Below are 14403 nucleotides of genomic sequence, written 5' to 3' on the forward strand. Positions count from 1 at the left end.
TATTGAATAATAAAATATTAAAACTAAATTTGTAAATAATATATTGTAATAGTGTATGAGCGATAATTAAGTTTAAAATATAATAAATAATAAAATAAAGAGAAACATTATTATGTACTGTAAAATTAATTATTTTTATTATTCTTACCTTTTTTTTTTGAAAAAACAACTTTGTAAGTATTAAAAAACATTTTTGAAGTTTTAAAATTTTATCAAATTTTTTTTTCACGAAAAACTTTAGGCACGTCATAACTAACATTTTTCTCCATGAAACATATGCTCTGAGACGTATAGTTTTCGAGATTACCTCTCAGCAACAAATTTTGTAGGGCAAAGTCAATATAAAAATTCTAAAAAATTTTTTTTTGAGTAACATTCTTTATTTATTTATCATCTTTAAATTTTTTTTGATAAATATCAACTAGCAACGCTGCGATTTGTAGCTTTGACTACAATTTTCGTTTAAAGTTTATATTGTAAATTATTTAACTTTTTTTTTCACTACGTAACTTTTTTTTTTGTTTAATAATAATTATTATTTGTTAATAATTAATAATAATATATATTTGTGGCTTTTCTTGTTCTTGCATTTTAATTCATTCTTAATTTGGTTTTTTTTATTTTTGTAGTTAATAAAAAAATAAATATTTATATATTTCGTGAATAGTTTCCCGTCTCTTTATTATTTTTGAACATTACCAGTATGCACTTCAGAGTTGTCTTTAAAAAAATACTTTTCTGTTGGACTATTTTTTTTTGTCTTAATAGATTTAACAATTCTTTTTTCTGAAATTCGTGATTAATTCTTTACTTTTTTTTCACTACGAAGCACAAAACCTCTACATCTTCTCCGAAACACCGATCGTTAAAGTTTAAATTTTTTTTTTGCTTATAATGTATGTTTATTTACCGAACATGTTGTGCAACTAAACGCATATTTATATATAGGTGGTGAGTTTTATTATAAGTTATGTTGTTTTTTTTAACGAAACATTCATAGTATAATAGTAGGGGGGTTTTGTCACTTTTTTCTTCAATTTTTTTCATTTTTTTTCAATTAACACAATTTTTTTCAACAACAACTTTCTCAAAAAATTTTTTTTTAACTACACACGTTTGAGGGCGGGCGCAATCAATTTTTTTTTTAATATTATTTTTTTTAAAGTTATTTAAGCGCGTTCTTCAATGCATTTTGTGCATTACTAATAATTGAATTCACGATGTATTTTTTTATTTTTTTTGAAGAATGGCTAATTATTTTTAATTTTTTTTATTCTTTTTGATTCCAGTCTACATTTATAATTGACAATGTTTCATTTTTTTTTTTATTTATTTTATGTTTAATTTTTAACCATATTTTTTTTTAATAATTCGATTACTAATTAATGCTTGTTTAAATATTTTATTTAGTTTAGTTTAGTTTTTTTTAATAATATTATGTTTTTTTTAACACAAGTTGTTCTTTTTTTAATGCATTTCTTAAAATATTTCTTACAAAAAAATTGTTTTCATTAACAACCATCTACAAATTTTTTATTTTATTTATTTTAATACACATTCAATGTATTTGGATCCTTTCAAAGTATTTTTTTATTATTAATAAATTATTAATTTATTAATTATTTATTAATAATTTATTTTTTTTATTTCACAAAAAAAGCGTCTTGATTTTTCACTAACTCTAAGTTGAAAGTTTGTAATTTGACCTACCACACATGTATGTTTTTTTTTTGATTATTTATTTTTTTTTTAATGAAGTAGATTTTGCAGCTGTCAAAAATAACTCGCTTTCACAGGGATTTTCTATAAAATTATATTATTTTTTTTTAGGTAGATGAAGAAAAGTTAAGTACTACTACAAAATATATATGTTATAAAGTTGCATAATAATAATTTTTTAAACATTATTTTTATGCAGAAACTCGTCCTTTTCACTTTTGTTGTTGTTTTTATCAAAAAATGCTCATTTAAAAATATTTTCATCCCTGATTTTAAGCCTACATTGTGTGTGTTTAGTATTGATATTATAAATTTTTTATACCCAGTATACTTATTTAGATGTTTTTTTTTAGTAATTGAAAAAGAGCTCCTTTTGTTTGAAAAAAGAGATTTTGGTCGTTCTTTCAAGTAAATATTCATTAATTAATAATAATATAAATTTTTTGTTTGTTTTTTTAGAAAGGTTAGTCTAATTCTTGTTCTTTTTTTTATATAAGCTATCAAATGTTGGTCATACAGTTTTTTTTATATATGTTTAGCCTTTTATATAAATATTTAGAGATATATAGAGAATAGACGAATAGCTTTGGTATCTAACATTCTTACATGTATCTACACTTTTCTACTATTTTTTATCGGATAAGGCCGTTCCAAATTTATTTTCCGATCTTTTTGTCCCAAAACATTTTTTTTCAAAATGGAGCAAATATAAAAAAAAGTTTTGAAATACTTTTTCATACAAAATGATAAAATTTTGTAAAAATAACTGTCTTAAATAATTTTGAAAAATATTTTTTTTTAATTTTAAAAAAAATTTTAAAAAATATTTTTTTTTTAAATTTTAAAAAACCTTTTTTTTAGAAAAATTTTAAAAAATATTTTTTTTTTTGAAAAAATTTAAAAAATTTGCTTAATTTTATTTTTCAATAAAAAAATCCTTGAAAATTAAAAATTTTTTTTTAAAACCTTTTTTTTATTTTGCCCCATTTTGACTTTTTCGACTTTTGAAATGGGGCATGGGACAAAAATTTCGAAAAAAAAATTTGGAACGGCCTAAGTATTGAAAATCGGGCGGGTGTTGAAGGATCTGACGCACAAAAAACATGGAAACAAATATTTGAGTTCTCATTAATTGATCAAAGAACGACACTTTGTGTCTCGCCAAGTTATTTGCTAATAACGAACAACGATAAGTGCACCAAAAAATTAAAGATAATTCAACAGCCATTAAATATTTCTTCTTTTTTTAGCTATTTATGTAACTACATTACGTCATTATTATTTATAATATGTATAATAATTATGATTCTTGCAACACTTTTTTTTTCGCTAAATATTTCTGAACAGTGTTTTTGATTAATTAGACACCAAGCTATTGTTCACGTAACGCCTTTTTTGTTTGTTTGTATATAATATAATATAATGTAATTTATTAGTGTATTTTTTGTGTATAAAAAATAATAAAACAAATTTTCATATATTAATAATATTTTATTTAATTTTTTTATTTTGATGAATAGTACAAACAAAAGATACAAATTATAAATAAAAATTATAATGTTTAATAATATATATAAAATTAATGTTAAATAATATAATTATAAATAGCTCGTTCATTAATGTTATATAAATGTATAAAAATGTTGCATGACTTTCGGGAAGTAAAGTTGCGGACAAAATTAATTTTTTTCTATATTATATGTAATATATAATAATATAATATTATAATATATATAATAATATATAAAATATATATGTGTATATTATTAAATATATATATATATTATATATATTATATAATATATAATATACATATAATATAAAAAAAATAATTTTGTCCGCCACATAAAGGAAATCGTTTCGTTAAAAAAATTCATTCAAATTTTAAAAATAAATTTGATAGAATAATTTTTTGTTTTCTTAAAATAAATAATATATAATTTTCCTTTATTATTACAAATTAATATTTAACCATAAATTATAATATAATTTTAATATTTTTTTTTCACGAAAAATCACGATGTTTGTAAATAATATTAATGACTAAAACTAAACAATTAAAACGAAAAAAAAACATTGAAACTTATAATAAAATGTGTGTGTCCTTTGTTGGTTGTTGTAATGTATATAACATAAAAAAAATGGAAATTAATATGGCAATTCAATGCAATTTTCTTTCCAACGTGTTTTTTGTTGTTTGTGTAGTTTTTAGTATGATGATATTTTTTTTATATAACTTGTATGTTATTATTATTATTTTTTTATATATATTATGATCCTTATAACTTTTGTATGTATAAATATTATTATTGAGCTAAAGCTAGTTTGACGTGTGTTACACACATTTTAATATTAGTTTTATATTTTCTTTATAAGATTTTTGTTTTTTGCTTTTTAGACGAATGCCCAACATTCTAACGTTTTTATGACGAAATCCTCTTGCGGAGCTAACGGTTCGTTGGCATACGTGCTGCAATGTTGAGATCTGCCTTGATTTAGATCGCCATCCAACCACAAGCCAAATTTGCCGCTAAAAATATTTTTTATAAATTTCATAAAAAAAATGAAAAAATATGAAACTTACTCTCCGGCGCCAATAGCGAGTGATTCTGGATTGCCCTTGATGAAATACAAATTTTCGCCGCTCCAATGGAAAACTTTGAAGGTCGGATTGAATTTGTACAGTAACGATTCGCCCGTGCCATAAAAGTGATCTGAGACATGCAGTGAGCAAGAAGTTAGAGCACCAAACACCTACAGAAAGAAAATTGTGTAATTAATTAAGGCGGAGGAACATTAATTAAAATAAATTGCTTCTTACATTCTGTTCTGTGTCTTGGATGACAATTAAAACGGGACTTTCTAACTTGTGCATCTTTCGGTACAAGGAATTCAGTGAGAAACCGTGTTGTGAAGTGCTGAATACCAAAGACCACGCATATCCTTCAGCACGTGCCGGCAAATGCCCACATAACTTTTCCCTGTGTGACACGAATAATAATAAAAATTGTAAGTTATGAAGGTTAAGGTTGAATAAAATAAGGAAAAATGTTTCACGTTACAAAGGCGTCTGAAGTATTTAAGTGATTTATGAGATAAAACTAACAAATTTTATGTATTTTTTATTTTGAATTATCAAAAAAGCGATTTTAAAATTTTTAACGAACAATTTTTGAATTGACATTTACAAATTTTTTTGATGAATATGTCAAAAATTGTCATTTTATTAAGAAAAATTTTAGTTTTTTGAATAAATTTTTAACATATTGACAATTTTTTTCGTTTAGAATAAAAATTTTTGTTTGAATTAGCAAAATGGCGATTCTCAAATTTTCAACTGTCATTTTTTGAATTGACATTTATTGAAATTTTTTTTAAAATTGAAGTTTAATTAAACTTTTTGTATAATTTGAGTCTTTTTTAAACAATATTTCTTGTAAAAAAGTTAAAATATTTATTTTTAAAGCTTCAGAATGAAATTTGAAACATTTTTGCTCATTAAAACTTCTTTATTATAAAAAAATTGAAACTTACCTGTGTTCCTCACTTAAAATCTCTGTTTGTCCAATCAGATCGGGAATGGGGAAATCTTGATCAAATGAACCCGGATTAAAGAGTGCCGCTCTCCTCAAATCATCATTCATAGACAGCACCTGTTGAAGACAAATCCCAATTAAAACTTGTTCGTTTGCGAGAAAACAAGCAGTTTAAAGTGTAAAACATTTTCTGGCTAAACAGGATCTTGTAATAATAACATTTAGTGTTTTTGTGGATGGAAGGTATCTGTTATTGTTTTTATTTATAAATTATTTTTGTATGTAAATTGTTTCCAAGGCAAACTTTCAGTGAAAAGCGCCTCGACAGCAACAAGAAACAATAGAAGTAAGTAGTCATGCAAGAGAATTTTTTCAAGACACGTTTTCTCATGTAAGTTTTCTGTGTATGATGTGCTTTATTTGTTCTAACATTGAACGGAGTAATTAGTAGATGTCTCGTTGTTTGTAAATCTAACTTTTTTTTATTGTTTTTAACATTCAAGCAGTTTGTGACTACAAAAACTTAACTTAGAACTTTCACTAAACAGATATTTGTGCATTTTCTTAACAGTTTTTAGAGTGTTCTGTGCATGGAAATAATAAAAAATAATTCAAATTAACGGAAATTAATGCAGATCAGTATCAAGAAATTCCAGAAACGAAACTTGGTAAGTACGGAATTTCCGCATGTCGATAAGGAATTAATTTAAATTCATCTTTTTTATTTGTTTTTAGCACGCGTCGAAATGGATCAAGGCTTTGAAGAGAAAAATCCTTCAAAATATGAGATTTATCAAAAAATTGTATCAAAATTGTTCCAATTAATTCAAACCAAGCATATAAACTTCGAAAAAATTACGTTTTGTATGAACGTGAAGATCTAAAATATTTCATATGTCATCAAATTTTAACTGAAAATTAATGAAAATTTATTTTTCAAAATTTTTTCAGTTGAAAATTTTTGATTACCGTAAAGTATATAATTCTTATGGAAAAAAAATTAATTCGTTCTATTGACGAAAATAGGTTTTAAATTTCATTCTATAAATATTTTTACGTAAAACTTTAAAAAAAAATTAAAATTTTTTTTTGTAAAAGTTTAACCAAAATTTTTAATTTTTTCAATATTCTTACAAAATTTTTAAAATAAATTATTTTAATGAATTTTTATTAATTTATTTTAATTTAAATTATTTTCGAATTATTTAATTAATTTTATTTTATTTTTATTCATAATTGGTTTTTTTAAATTTCGGTTAAAATAAAAAAGTTTTCGTAAAAATGTTAATAGAACAAATAAATTTTTAATTAAATTATTTTTTTTTTTTAATTTTTTTCCATAAGATTAATTTTAATTACGATATTTATGAAAATTTTCAAATTAAGATATTCACGTTCATACAATTGATCCTTAACTTCCATAAAATGAACCTCAAGTTGTAAACACGACGCAAAATTATCTTTCGCACAACAAAAAAAGTTGTTTTTATCACCTAGATAAAATTTTTGCGATAAAAAATCCCGTTTAAAAATAGAAATTCCGCAGACAACTCGAATTGGACCGAAAATAAATGGCGAAACAAATGTGTTTATGATGTAACTAAACAATGCGCATCAGTCTGACAAAATAATAATCGTGACATCATTTGCATGTTAAACCCATCTGTTGTGCATTTATAAAGTAATTATACTCGTTAATTTGAAAAAAAGTATGACTTTTTTTATTTCACTAAAGAGAAACGGAAGTTTATTCAAATCCATCATATTTATTGTCAAAGTCGAGCGAGCATGGTACGAGTCGTCTCGAAAATGATTTTTTGGTAATCCCGATTAAAAATGGAAAATTACCTGTCTCAAATTCGGTTGTTGATACAGACTTTGTGGTTTCAGTAAGTCACACATTTTGTAAAAAAATATTTTTTTTTAATTACGTTCACTAAACATATATTCCTTGATAATTTTTATTTTTTTTATAAGAATCAGAAAAATTTCACTGAATATAATTTCTGAACGCGTTTTATCTCATGGAAGTTTAAAAATCAACTGAAATGAGATCGTGCCTGCAATTATCAACGAGCTATTTTTTTTGCGTTTGTGTTTTTTTTATTCACTTTATTATATTTACTACGAGCGACGGAGTATTATTATTATTATTATATTTTGTTACTATTGTGCATGTTTCAACGTACAAACTCCATAAAAATGTATTGTTTATTTGTACGAGCTACCAATTAACTCGACAAAACACTTGAGTCAACTCCCTTTAGAACAAATTCTGATAATTGTCATTTATAATCTATTCGAAATAGTAATTAACGGGCAAAATTTCGCAGCGGTAGTCCGTAAAATATAAAATTTGTAATTTAAATAGCAGTAAAAAAAACAGTTTAGTTGAAATTGATCAAATTTATCACTTTTTACCCATTTATTATTTCGTGTAAGGTCGTTAAAAAATAAATCAATGACAATTGCTGTACTCGATATGGCGAAACATCTTATTTTACATAATCAATTAAGAAAAAATTAATAAAAAAAGTAATAATAATGATAATAATGAAATTTGTTTTTGTACATATTGCCATATATATATATAACATGTGTCGCCATATCATAGATAAAGTTGATTAAAAAAGTGCGATATTGATCAGAAATTAATCACTAATTATATTTACGCGTATATGTAAATATTTAACCGGAACAGAAATTGTTTATTTTTTATTTTTTAAATCGTGTTTAATGATAATAATAATAATACAATGTAAAATGTATAATTGCACGTGTGAGAGAAAAAGTTCATGTTTATCTAACTAACTATGATTTGATTAATATTTCAGATCGTACAAAGATAGCGTAATTTAATTTTTATAATTTAAATATTTATCAGTTTGTAGTAAATAAATTACTGATATGATATTTATGGGTTTATTATTATTATTTTTTTTATAAATATGTATATTAATATTTTAATGTGTGTTTTGTTATTTATAATAATCATATTTAATAATATTAATGATATTATGTTATAATTAAAACTTTAATTACAATATATTAATTAAATGGATTTAAATAATCACTTTTTAATGATAAAATTTTCCATTTATTTAATAACAAGCAAAGTGTGAACATGTTAAGTAATGATTTTCGGAATTACTTTATATTTGAAAGATATTCAAATCAATTAAGTTATATATTTTTAATTTTTAAACATACATTATTGTATGAAAAAAATAATTTTTATAATTATAAAACTTTAAATATAAAAAAAAATATTCAAAAATTTTCATATGAAAATATATAAAAATAAATATATTAATAATAAATATAAAAAAATATATATCTTCATATGAAACTTTTAAATAATAATTTTTTTTAATATAACATTATATAAAATAATGGAATTTTTTTGTTATACAATTATATGTTTAATAATGAAAAATATATAATATATGTTATATATTATTCAATTTAATTATAATATTATAAATAATTTTTAAAATGCATTTAAAATTATCACTTTTAAATAAATTTTTTTAATTGTTTACTAAACTTTTAAGTTTATCGAACTTTTTTTTAATGAAAAATGTTTTTTAATAAAACGCATTAAAAATATTTTTTTTTAAATTAATTTTTTATATTTTTTTAATTAAAGTTGTTTTTAAAAAAACTTTATAAATATTGAAAATAAATTTTTTATTATTAATTTTTTTTTAATTATTTAAATTAAAATGAATTTAATTTTAAAAAATTTTCAAATTAATTTTTTATGTTTTTAAATTTTTTTTTAAATTAAAAACTCATTTTTGATTGAAAAAATTCAATTTTATTATTTTTTTTATTGTTAATAATAATTTTCGGAATTTCTTTATACTTAAAAGATATTCAAATCAATTAAATTATAGAAAAAAATTTAAATAATAATTTTTTTATGTAAATTTTTATAATTATAAAATTTTTTTTTCACACAATGTATGTTTAATATTAAAAAAAATATATATAATATATGATAAATATTATTCAATTTAATTATAATATATTACAAAATTAATATAATTATCACTTTTAAATAATGAAATTTTCCATTGTTTACCTATTTTTATAATTTTTTTTTTTTTTTTTTTTTTAAATAAAATAAAAAAAATTTTTTTTCTTATCAAAATTTATCGGTCAAATTATATAAAAAATTGATTTAAAATAAAATTTACCGTGTCTAAATCCCCATCGTCGTTATTTTGTCCGATTAACGGAGGAGTTGGAGGTCGACTTTTACCAATTGCGCGTTTGAAAAATCTAACGTGACTTAATCTGAGATAAAAATTTCTTCCGAATTTTCTGTGCAATCCATAAAGAATTGCCGCCGTTGCAACAAAAAATATATAAAATAACATTTTCCTTTATTTTTTTTAAATTTTTAACTAATTTTAAATCGATGCTATGACAATTTAAGAAGAACTTTCATAAAAACTTTCGTCAATTCTTTGCATGAAAATTTATTTTTTAGTAAACACATGACTTGCACGAGATATTGACATTTAATATCAACACGTCTCTTTGTGTGTATTGTAGCTTCAAGTTGTGTTGTTAGTGTGCGTTTTTGTTTATACGATGACAAGATATAGTTTTCTCACTCTGCCGGTCATGACTTGGCAATCGCAGCAACTTTTTTGTGCGCATGTGTTGGATTATTTGTGTTGAATTTTGACATTTTAGAACTTTTTTCTATTATTATTGTTAATATTTTTGCGAAAAATCACACAAAATTGATTATTTTTTTTATGATTATTTACAACGAAAGCAATGGAAAACCTTTTGAGCTTCATGAGTCACAAATCACGAGTTTTGAGTTAATTTCGTGTTATTGTCATGCACTTGATTCGAAAATTTTTTGTCACTCAATCCAGAAACCGGTACCGAGATTTTCTTCGAATTGAACATTTTTTTAGCACTTTTCTCAATTTTATTTAATTTTATTTTTTCTTTAAGCAAAAAAGAGCCACGCACGAACGACGTCAACAAAGAGCACCCATTTTGGTGTTGTTGAATTTTCAACTGAACTGATTCTCTTCTTTTTTTCGACAACATTTGTATATGGGAGATTAGTCAAGCTCGTCGTCGTCGTTTCATTGTGTTGGTAGCAGCTGAGTGACGACGACGGGAAGAGAGAAAAAGAGAAAAATAGTCTCGCGTTTTGTTGTTAAAGTGCGTTTCTTTCCAACAAGTTGTTGTTGGTGCTTTGTTTATGTTAATTTTTTGTTATTATTGAGAGATCAGCTAAAAGGTATCCGAATTTAAATAAAGTTTGAACGATTATGGCATGCACGTTCAAGATCGTTCAAACTGTTTATTGAATTATAAATCTTTTTTTTCGGTGTCAATGAACAGTTTGAAGGTATGATTTCGCAGTGCAATATTAACAAAATTTGATTTTTTATACAAAATTTTTAATTTTTTAAATTTTTTTTATAAGAAATTTTATTTGAAAAATTTATTAAAAATTTATTTTTTTTTTGTTATTTTTTTTTTTAATTTTATAACATTTTCGAAATTATTTTGTTTTATTATTTTTTAATGAGAAATTTTTTTGAAAATTAATATTTTTATCAAAAATTTATTTGAAAATTAATTTTTTAATGCAATTTTTTTTTAAATTAATTTTTTAATTTGAAAATTTTTTAAAAATTAATTTTTTTATGAAAATTTTTTTTGAAAATAATTTTTTAAAAAAATTTTTTTTATTTTTTAAATTAATTTTTTAATAAATTTTTTTTTGAAAATTAATTTTTTTAAGAAAACTTTTTTTGAAAATTAATTTTTTAATGAAAAAATTCTTTCGAAAATGATTTTTAATGAAAATATTTTTTTGAAAATTAATTTTTTTATGCATCAATTTTTTTTGTTCATAAATTATATTTTTTTGTTTGATAAAATTTCTCGAAAATTAAATTTTAAATTATTTTTTTATATTTTCATAATTTTTTTCTCAAAAAACTAATTTTTATATCATAATATTTTATTTATTTAAAAAAATTTTACTTATGGATCATTCATCATTTCAAATTTACACTTTAATTATCACTTTTCTTATGAATCCCAACGAAATTGAGAGTGAAAGTCTTCTTTTTATTCCAAATTCACTTAGAAACTTTAGATTTTAATAATTTTCAGTCACTTTTAAGTTCTTTTTAACATACCTTCGATTTCAAATATTTTGTAATTTTCATCATTTTCACCTTTGACATGACTTTTACAGCTTTTATTGTCTCCATTTGAGTCTTTTTTTGCACAATTTTTTAATAATTTTTAAAAAATTTTTCTCTCTAACAAGCTTTCTCAGCTGAAATAATCACAAAAAACGTGCCACATATGTCTTTGTGCTTGTGCAATTCACTCGTTAGTTTGGAACTGATTCGTTTCTTTACACCTTTAGATTTAATCAAGTTCACTCAAGCAAGTATTTATACCGGAATTCGATTAACATTCTCGAGTACGAAATATTTTTATTTTTTTTTTACAATTTTGCTGAACACGCAGTTTAATATTGGTCAGTTGCTGCTTTTATGACGTCATTTATCTGTAGGAGTCTCGTCACACCTTCTTTTATTCTTTTCTTGTATTTTTATTTTTAGACGTCTTTTATCGCAAAGACAGGATCACGAAATGAACATTTGCTAAAAATAACACACATCTTGAACAAAATTGCAAATTATATGCACACATCAGGTAAAAAAATGTCGATATGGTAATAAGGCAGTTTGATTTGTAAGATATTAAAAAAAAATTACAGAAACTGGATTTGATTCTCTCTCGTTTGTTGAATGAAATGAGAGACTCTTGAAACTGAATAACAAAATAAAAAAAGCCAAGCCAAATTATTTGATCGATCAACTACTGTGTGGTGTACAGATAAAATAAAAAAAAATAAATTCAGAGTCGAAGCTCTACTCTAACATTTATATGGAACAATTTTTTTTTAATTTTTAACAATTTTTAAAATTATTTTTTTTTTACAAGAAACTCTACCAATATAGTAACGCAAGCAAAAAATAAAAAAAAAAAAAAATAAAAATTAAGGAAAATAGTTCGAGAAGCTCTAACATCCAGTAACTCTGTTTTTAGACGTGTTTTCTTGTTTTTTTTTAATTTTTAAGGAATTTACGTGTAACTTATTTCCTAATTAAAAAAATATTTAAATAAAAATTAAAAATTTAAACAAGGAACTACATTTATCCTATAGTTAAACGGTTAAAGAATTATTTTTTCCTAACCTCGCCGCCGTAATCAAATTCACTGGATCCAGCACTTATGATACGTTGTGATAAATGATAAGTTTTTTGATACGTTTTGACGAATGGTGCCTTTAGCAGCTACATATACGCAAGAATTTTATAGATTTTGAATAATATTTGCACAGTTTGCGATTTTTTTTTTCGATTAATTTTTTTTTAAGAACTCCGCAGCAAAAATTGTGCTTTGGATCAAAATTTATAGATAAAAAATTAAAATGAGATAACTTACCTCCCATGATTCTCGTGTTAATTCTTTGATTTCAGGATCGTTTGAACCTCCATCCTAAAAAAAAAATTTTAATTTAATTTTTTAATGACGTTTTTTGAAGAAAAAAAAAATTAAAAATCAACCTTTGTTGGGCTTCCTTTGGCAGTCCATTCGGTATCATGTTGAATAAGCTCGAAGCCACGTGCTTTAATTGCCTCTTCATCTAATTCTCCGTACAAATGAGGGACCCATGATGCGAAGAAGCGATATAATTCATCAACCCTAAAATATAAAAAAAAAATTGTTTAATAATTTTTTTTCAATTTTATTTTTTTTTATAATTTTATTTTTTTAATTAATTTTTCCTTAATTTAGTTTTTTTTTAAATTAATTTTTTTTTATTTAATTTTTTTTCATTTAATTTTTTTAATTAAATTTTTTGTTTGATGGAAAACTTACTTATTTTTAGGAACACTAAACCAATATTCTGGTCGTAATTTATTTTTGCCATAAGACATCACTGTGGTAGGCAACGGTTGTGATTTACCAGTTTGACGTCCCATGCGTAAGCGCAAATACATTGGGGGATCGGGACATGCACGAGCTGGTCTCGGAATCAATTCTGTTTTGATAAAAAAAAAATTAAAGATTAGATTTTTTGCTTTTTTAATGAAAAATTGACATTTAACGTTTAAATATGTACATTGTTTGTGTTTATTCATGCTTTTTCTAACTACTTTACCAATCTACTGTTTTTAGACTGAAATGAAAGTTTTTTTTTATTGAGAGTTTAAAAGACGATAAACGTCATAAAATTCGAAAAAATATTTTTTAAATAAAAAAAATTTAATTTAAAATTCGAAAAAAAAAAAAATTTTTTTTTAAATAAAATTTGAAAAATTAATATTTTTAAAATAAAAAAAAAATTTTTAAATTAAAAAAAAATTTTTAAATAAAAATTTTTTAAAAATTTTAAAATTCTAAAAAAAAAAAAAATTTTAAAATTAATTTTAAAAATTAATTTAAAAAAAAAAATTTTTTAAATAAAAAAAAAATTAAAAAAATTTTAAATTCGAAAAAAAACTTTTTTTAATAAAAAATTAACTTTTTGATTTTTATGACGTAAAAAGGAAAGTTTTAATAGATTTTTCTTATAGAATAGAGAGAGACACGATCTTCATATAAACATCAACGATGAAGATTTTTAACAAACGTACCAAGAAGTTCTAATTGCGGAAACAATGGTGCTCTCACTAAATGTTAGTTTTTGTGTTATAAATTGGAATTTTGTGTTAATTTCAGTTTTCTGTTGTAAGTTTGTAAGAAATGTGCGTTTTGTGCTTTTTCATGGTTAATAAAAAAATTTTGTGAAACATTCAAAACTAGCAAAAAACTTGAAAACTCATGAAATGAAGTTAAAAAAAAATACTTACTATCAAAACTAACAAATAACGCTGGCATATCATCAATTGATACCATCGATCGATAGTCGAGTTTCGGCTGAGGTGGGTTCTTTTGTTTTAATGAACGGTCTTCTGATTGGCTTGATTGACTTGTACGCATGAATGTTCCAATGGATGATCGTCTAAATGTAAAAAATAAATTTTTAATTAAAATTTTGTTCAAAAAATTTCAAAAAATGCTCTAAATTCATGCA

The 14403-nt window shown here is 22.6% G+C and overlaps 1 protein-coding gene across 8 annotated transcripts in view; it reads right to left on the reverse strand.

Moving 5' to 3' along the window:
* Positions 1 to 3561: 3561 nt before the first annotated feature.
* Positions 3562 to 14403, reverse strand: part of LOC134827348 (oxidation resistance protein 1) — a 48342-nt gene continuing 37500 nt past the window's right edge. For 5 of the 8 annotated variants that reach the window (XM_063839949.1, XM_063839948.1, XM_063839943.1 and 2 more), the window contains 9 exons: positions 14180 to 14331; positions 13206 to 13368; positions 12890 to 13028; positions 12768 to 12821; positions 12518 to 12616; positions 5254 to 5372; positions 4541 to 4700; positions 4304 to 4473; positions 3562 to 4249 (listed from right to left, as the gene is read on the reverse strand). In XM_063839949.1, the coding sequence (XP_063696019.1) occupies positions 4114 to 4249; positions 4304 to 4473; positions 4541 to 4700; positions 5254 to 5372; positions 12518 to 12616; positions 12768 to 12821; positions 12890 to 13028; positions 13206 to 13368; positions 14180 to 14331 (1192 nt within the window). In that variant the 3' untranslated portion in view covers positions 3562 to 4113. The remainder of the gene's footprint in view (positions 4250 to 4303; positions 4474 to 4540; positions 4701 to 5253; positions 5373 to 12517; positions 12617 to 12767; positions 12822 to 12889; positions 13029 to 13205; positions 13369 to 14179; positions 14332 to 14403) is intronic. The other 3 variants (XM_063839950.1, XM_063839947.1, XM_063839946.1) reach the window with 1 other exon arrangement.

The sequence above is a fragment of the Culicoides brevitarsis genome, chromosome 1 (assembly GCF_036172545.1).
Source record: "Culicoides brevitarsis isolate CSIRO-B50_1 chromosome 1, AGI_CSIRO_Cbre_v1, whole genome shotgun sequence".
Taxonomy (NCBI): Eukaryota; Metazoa; Arthropoda; class Insecta; order Diptera; family Ceratopogonidae; genus Culicoides; species Culicoides brevitarsis.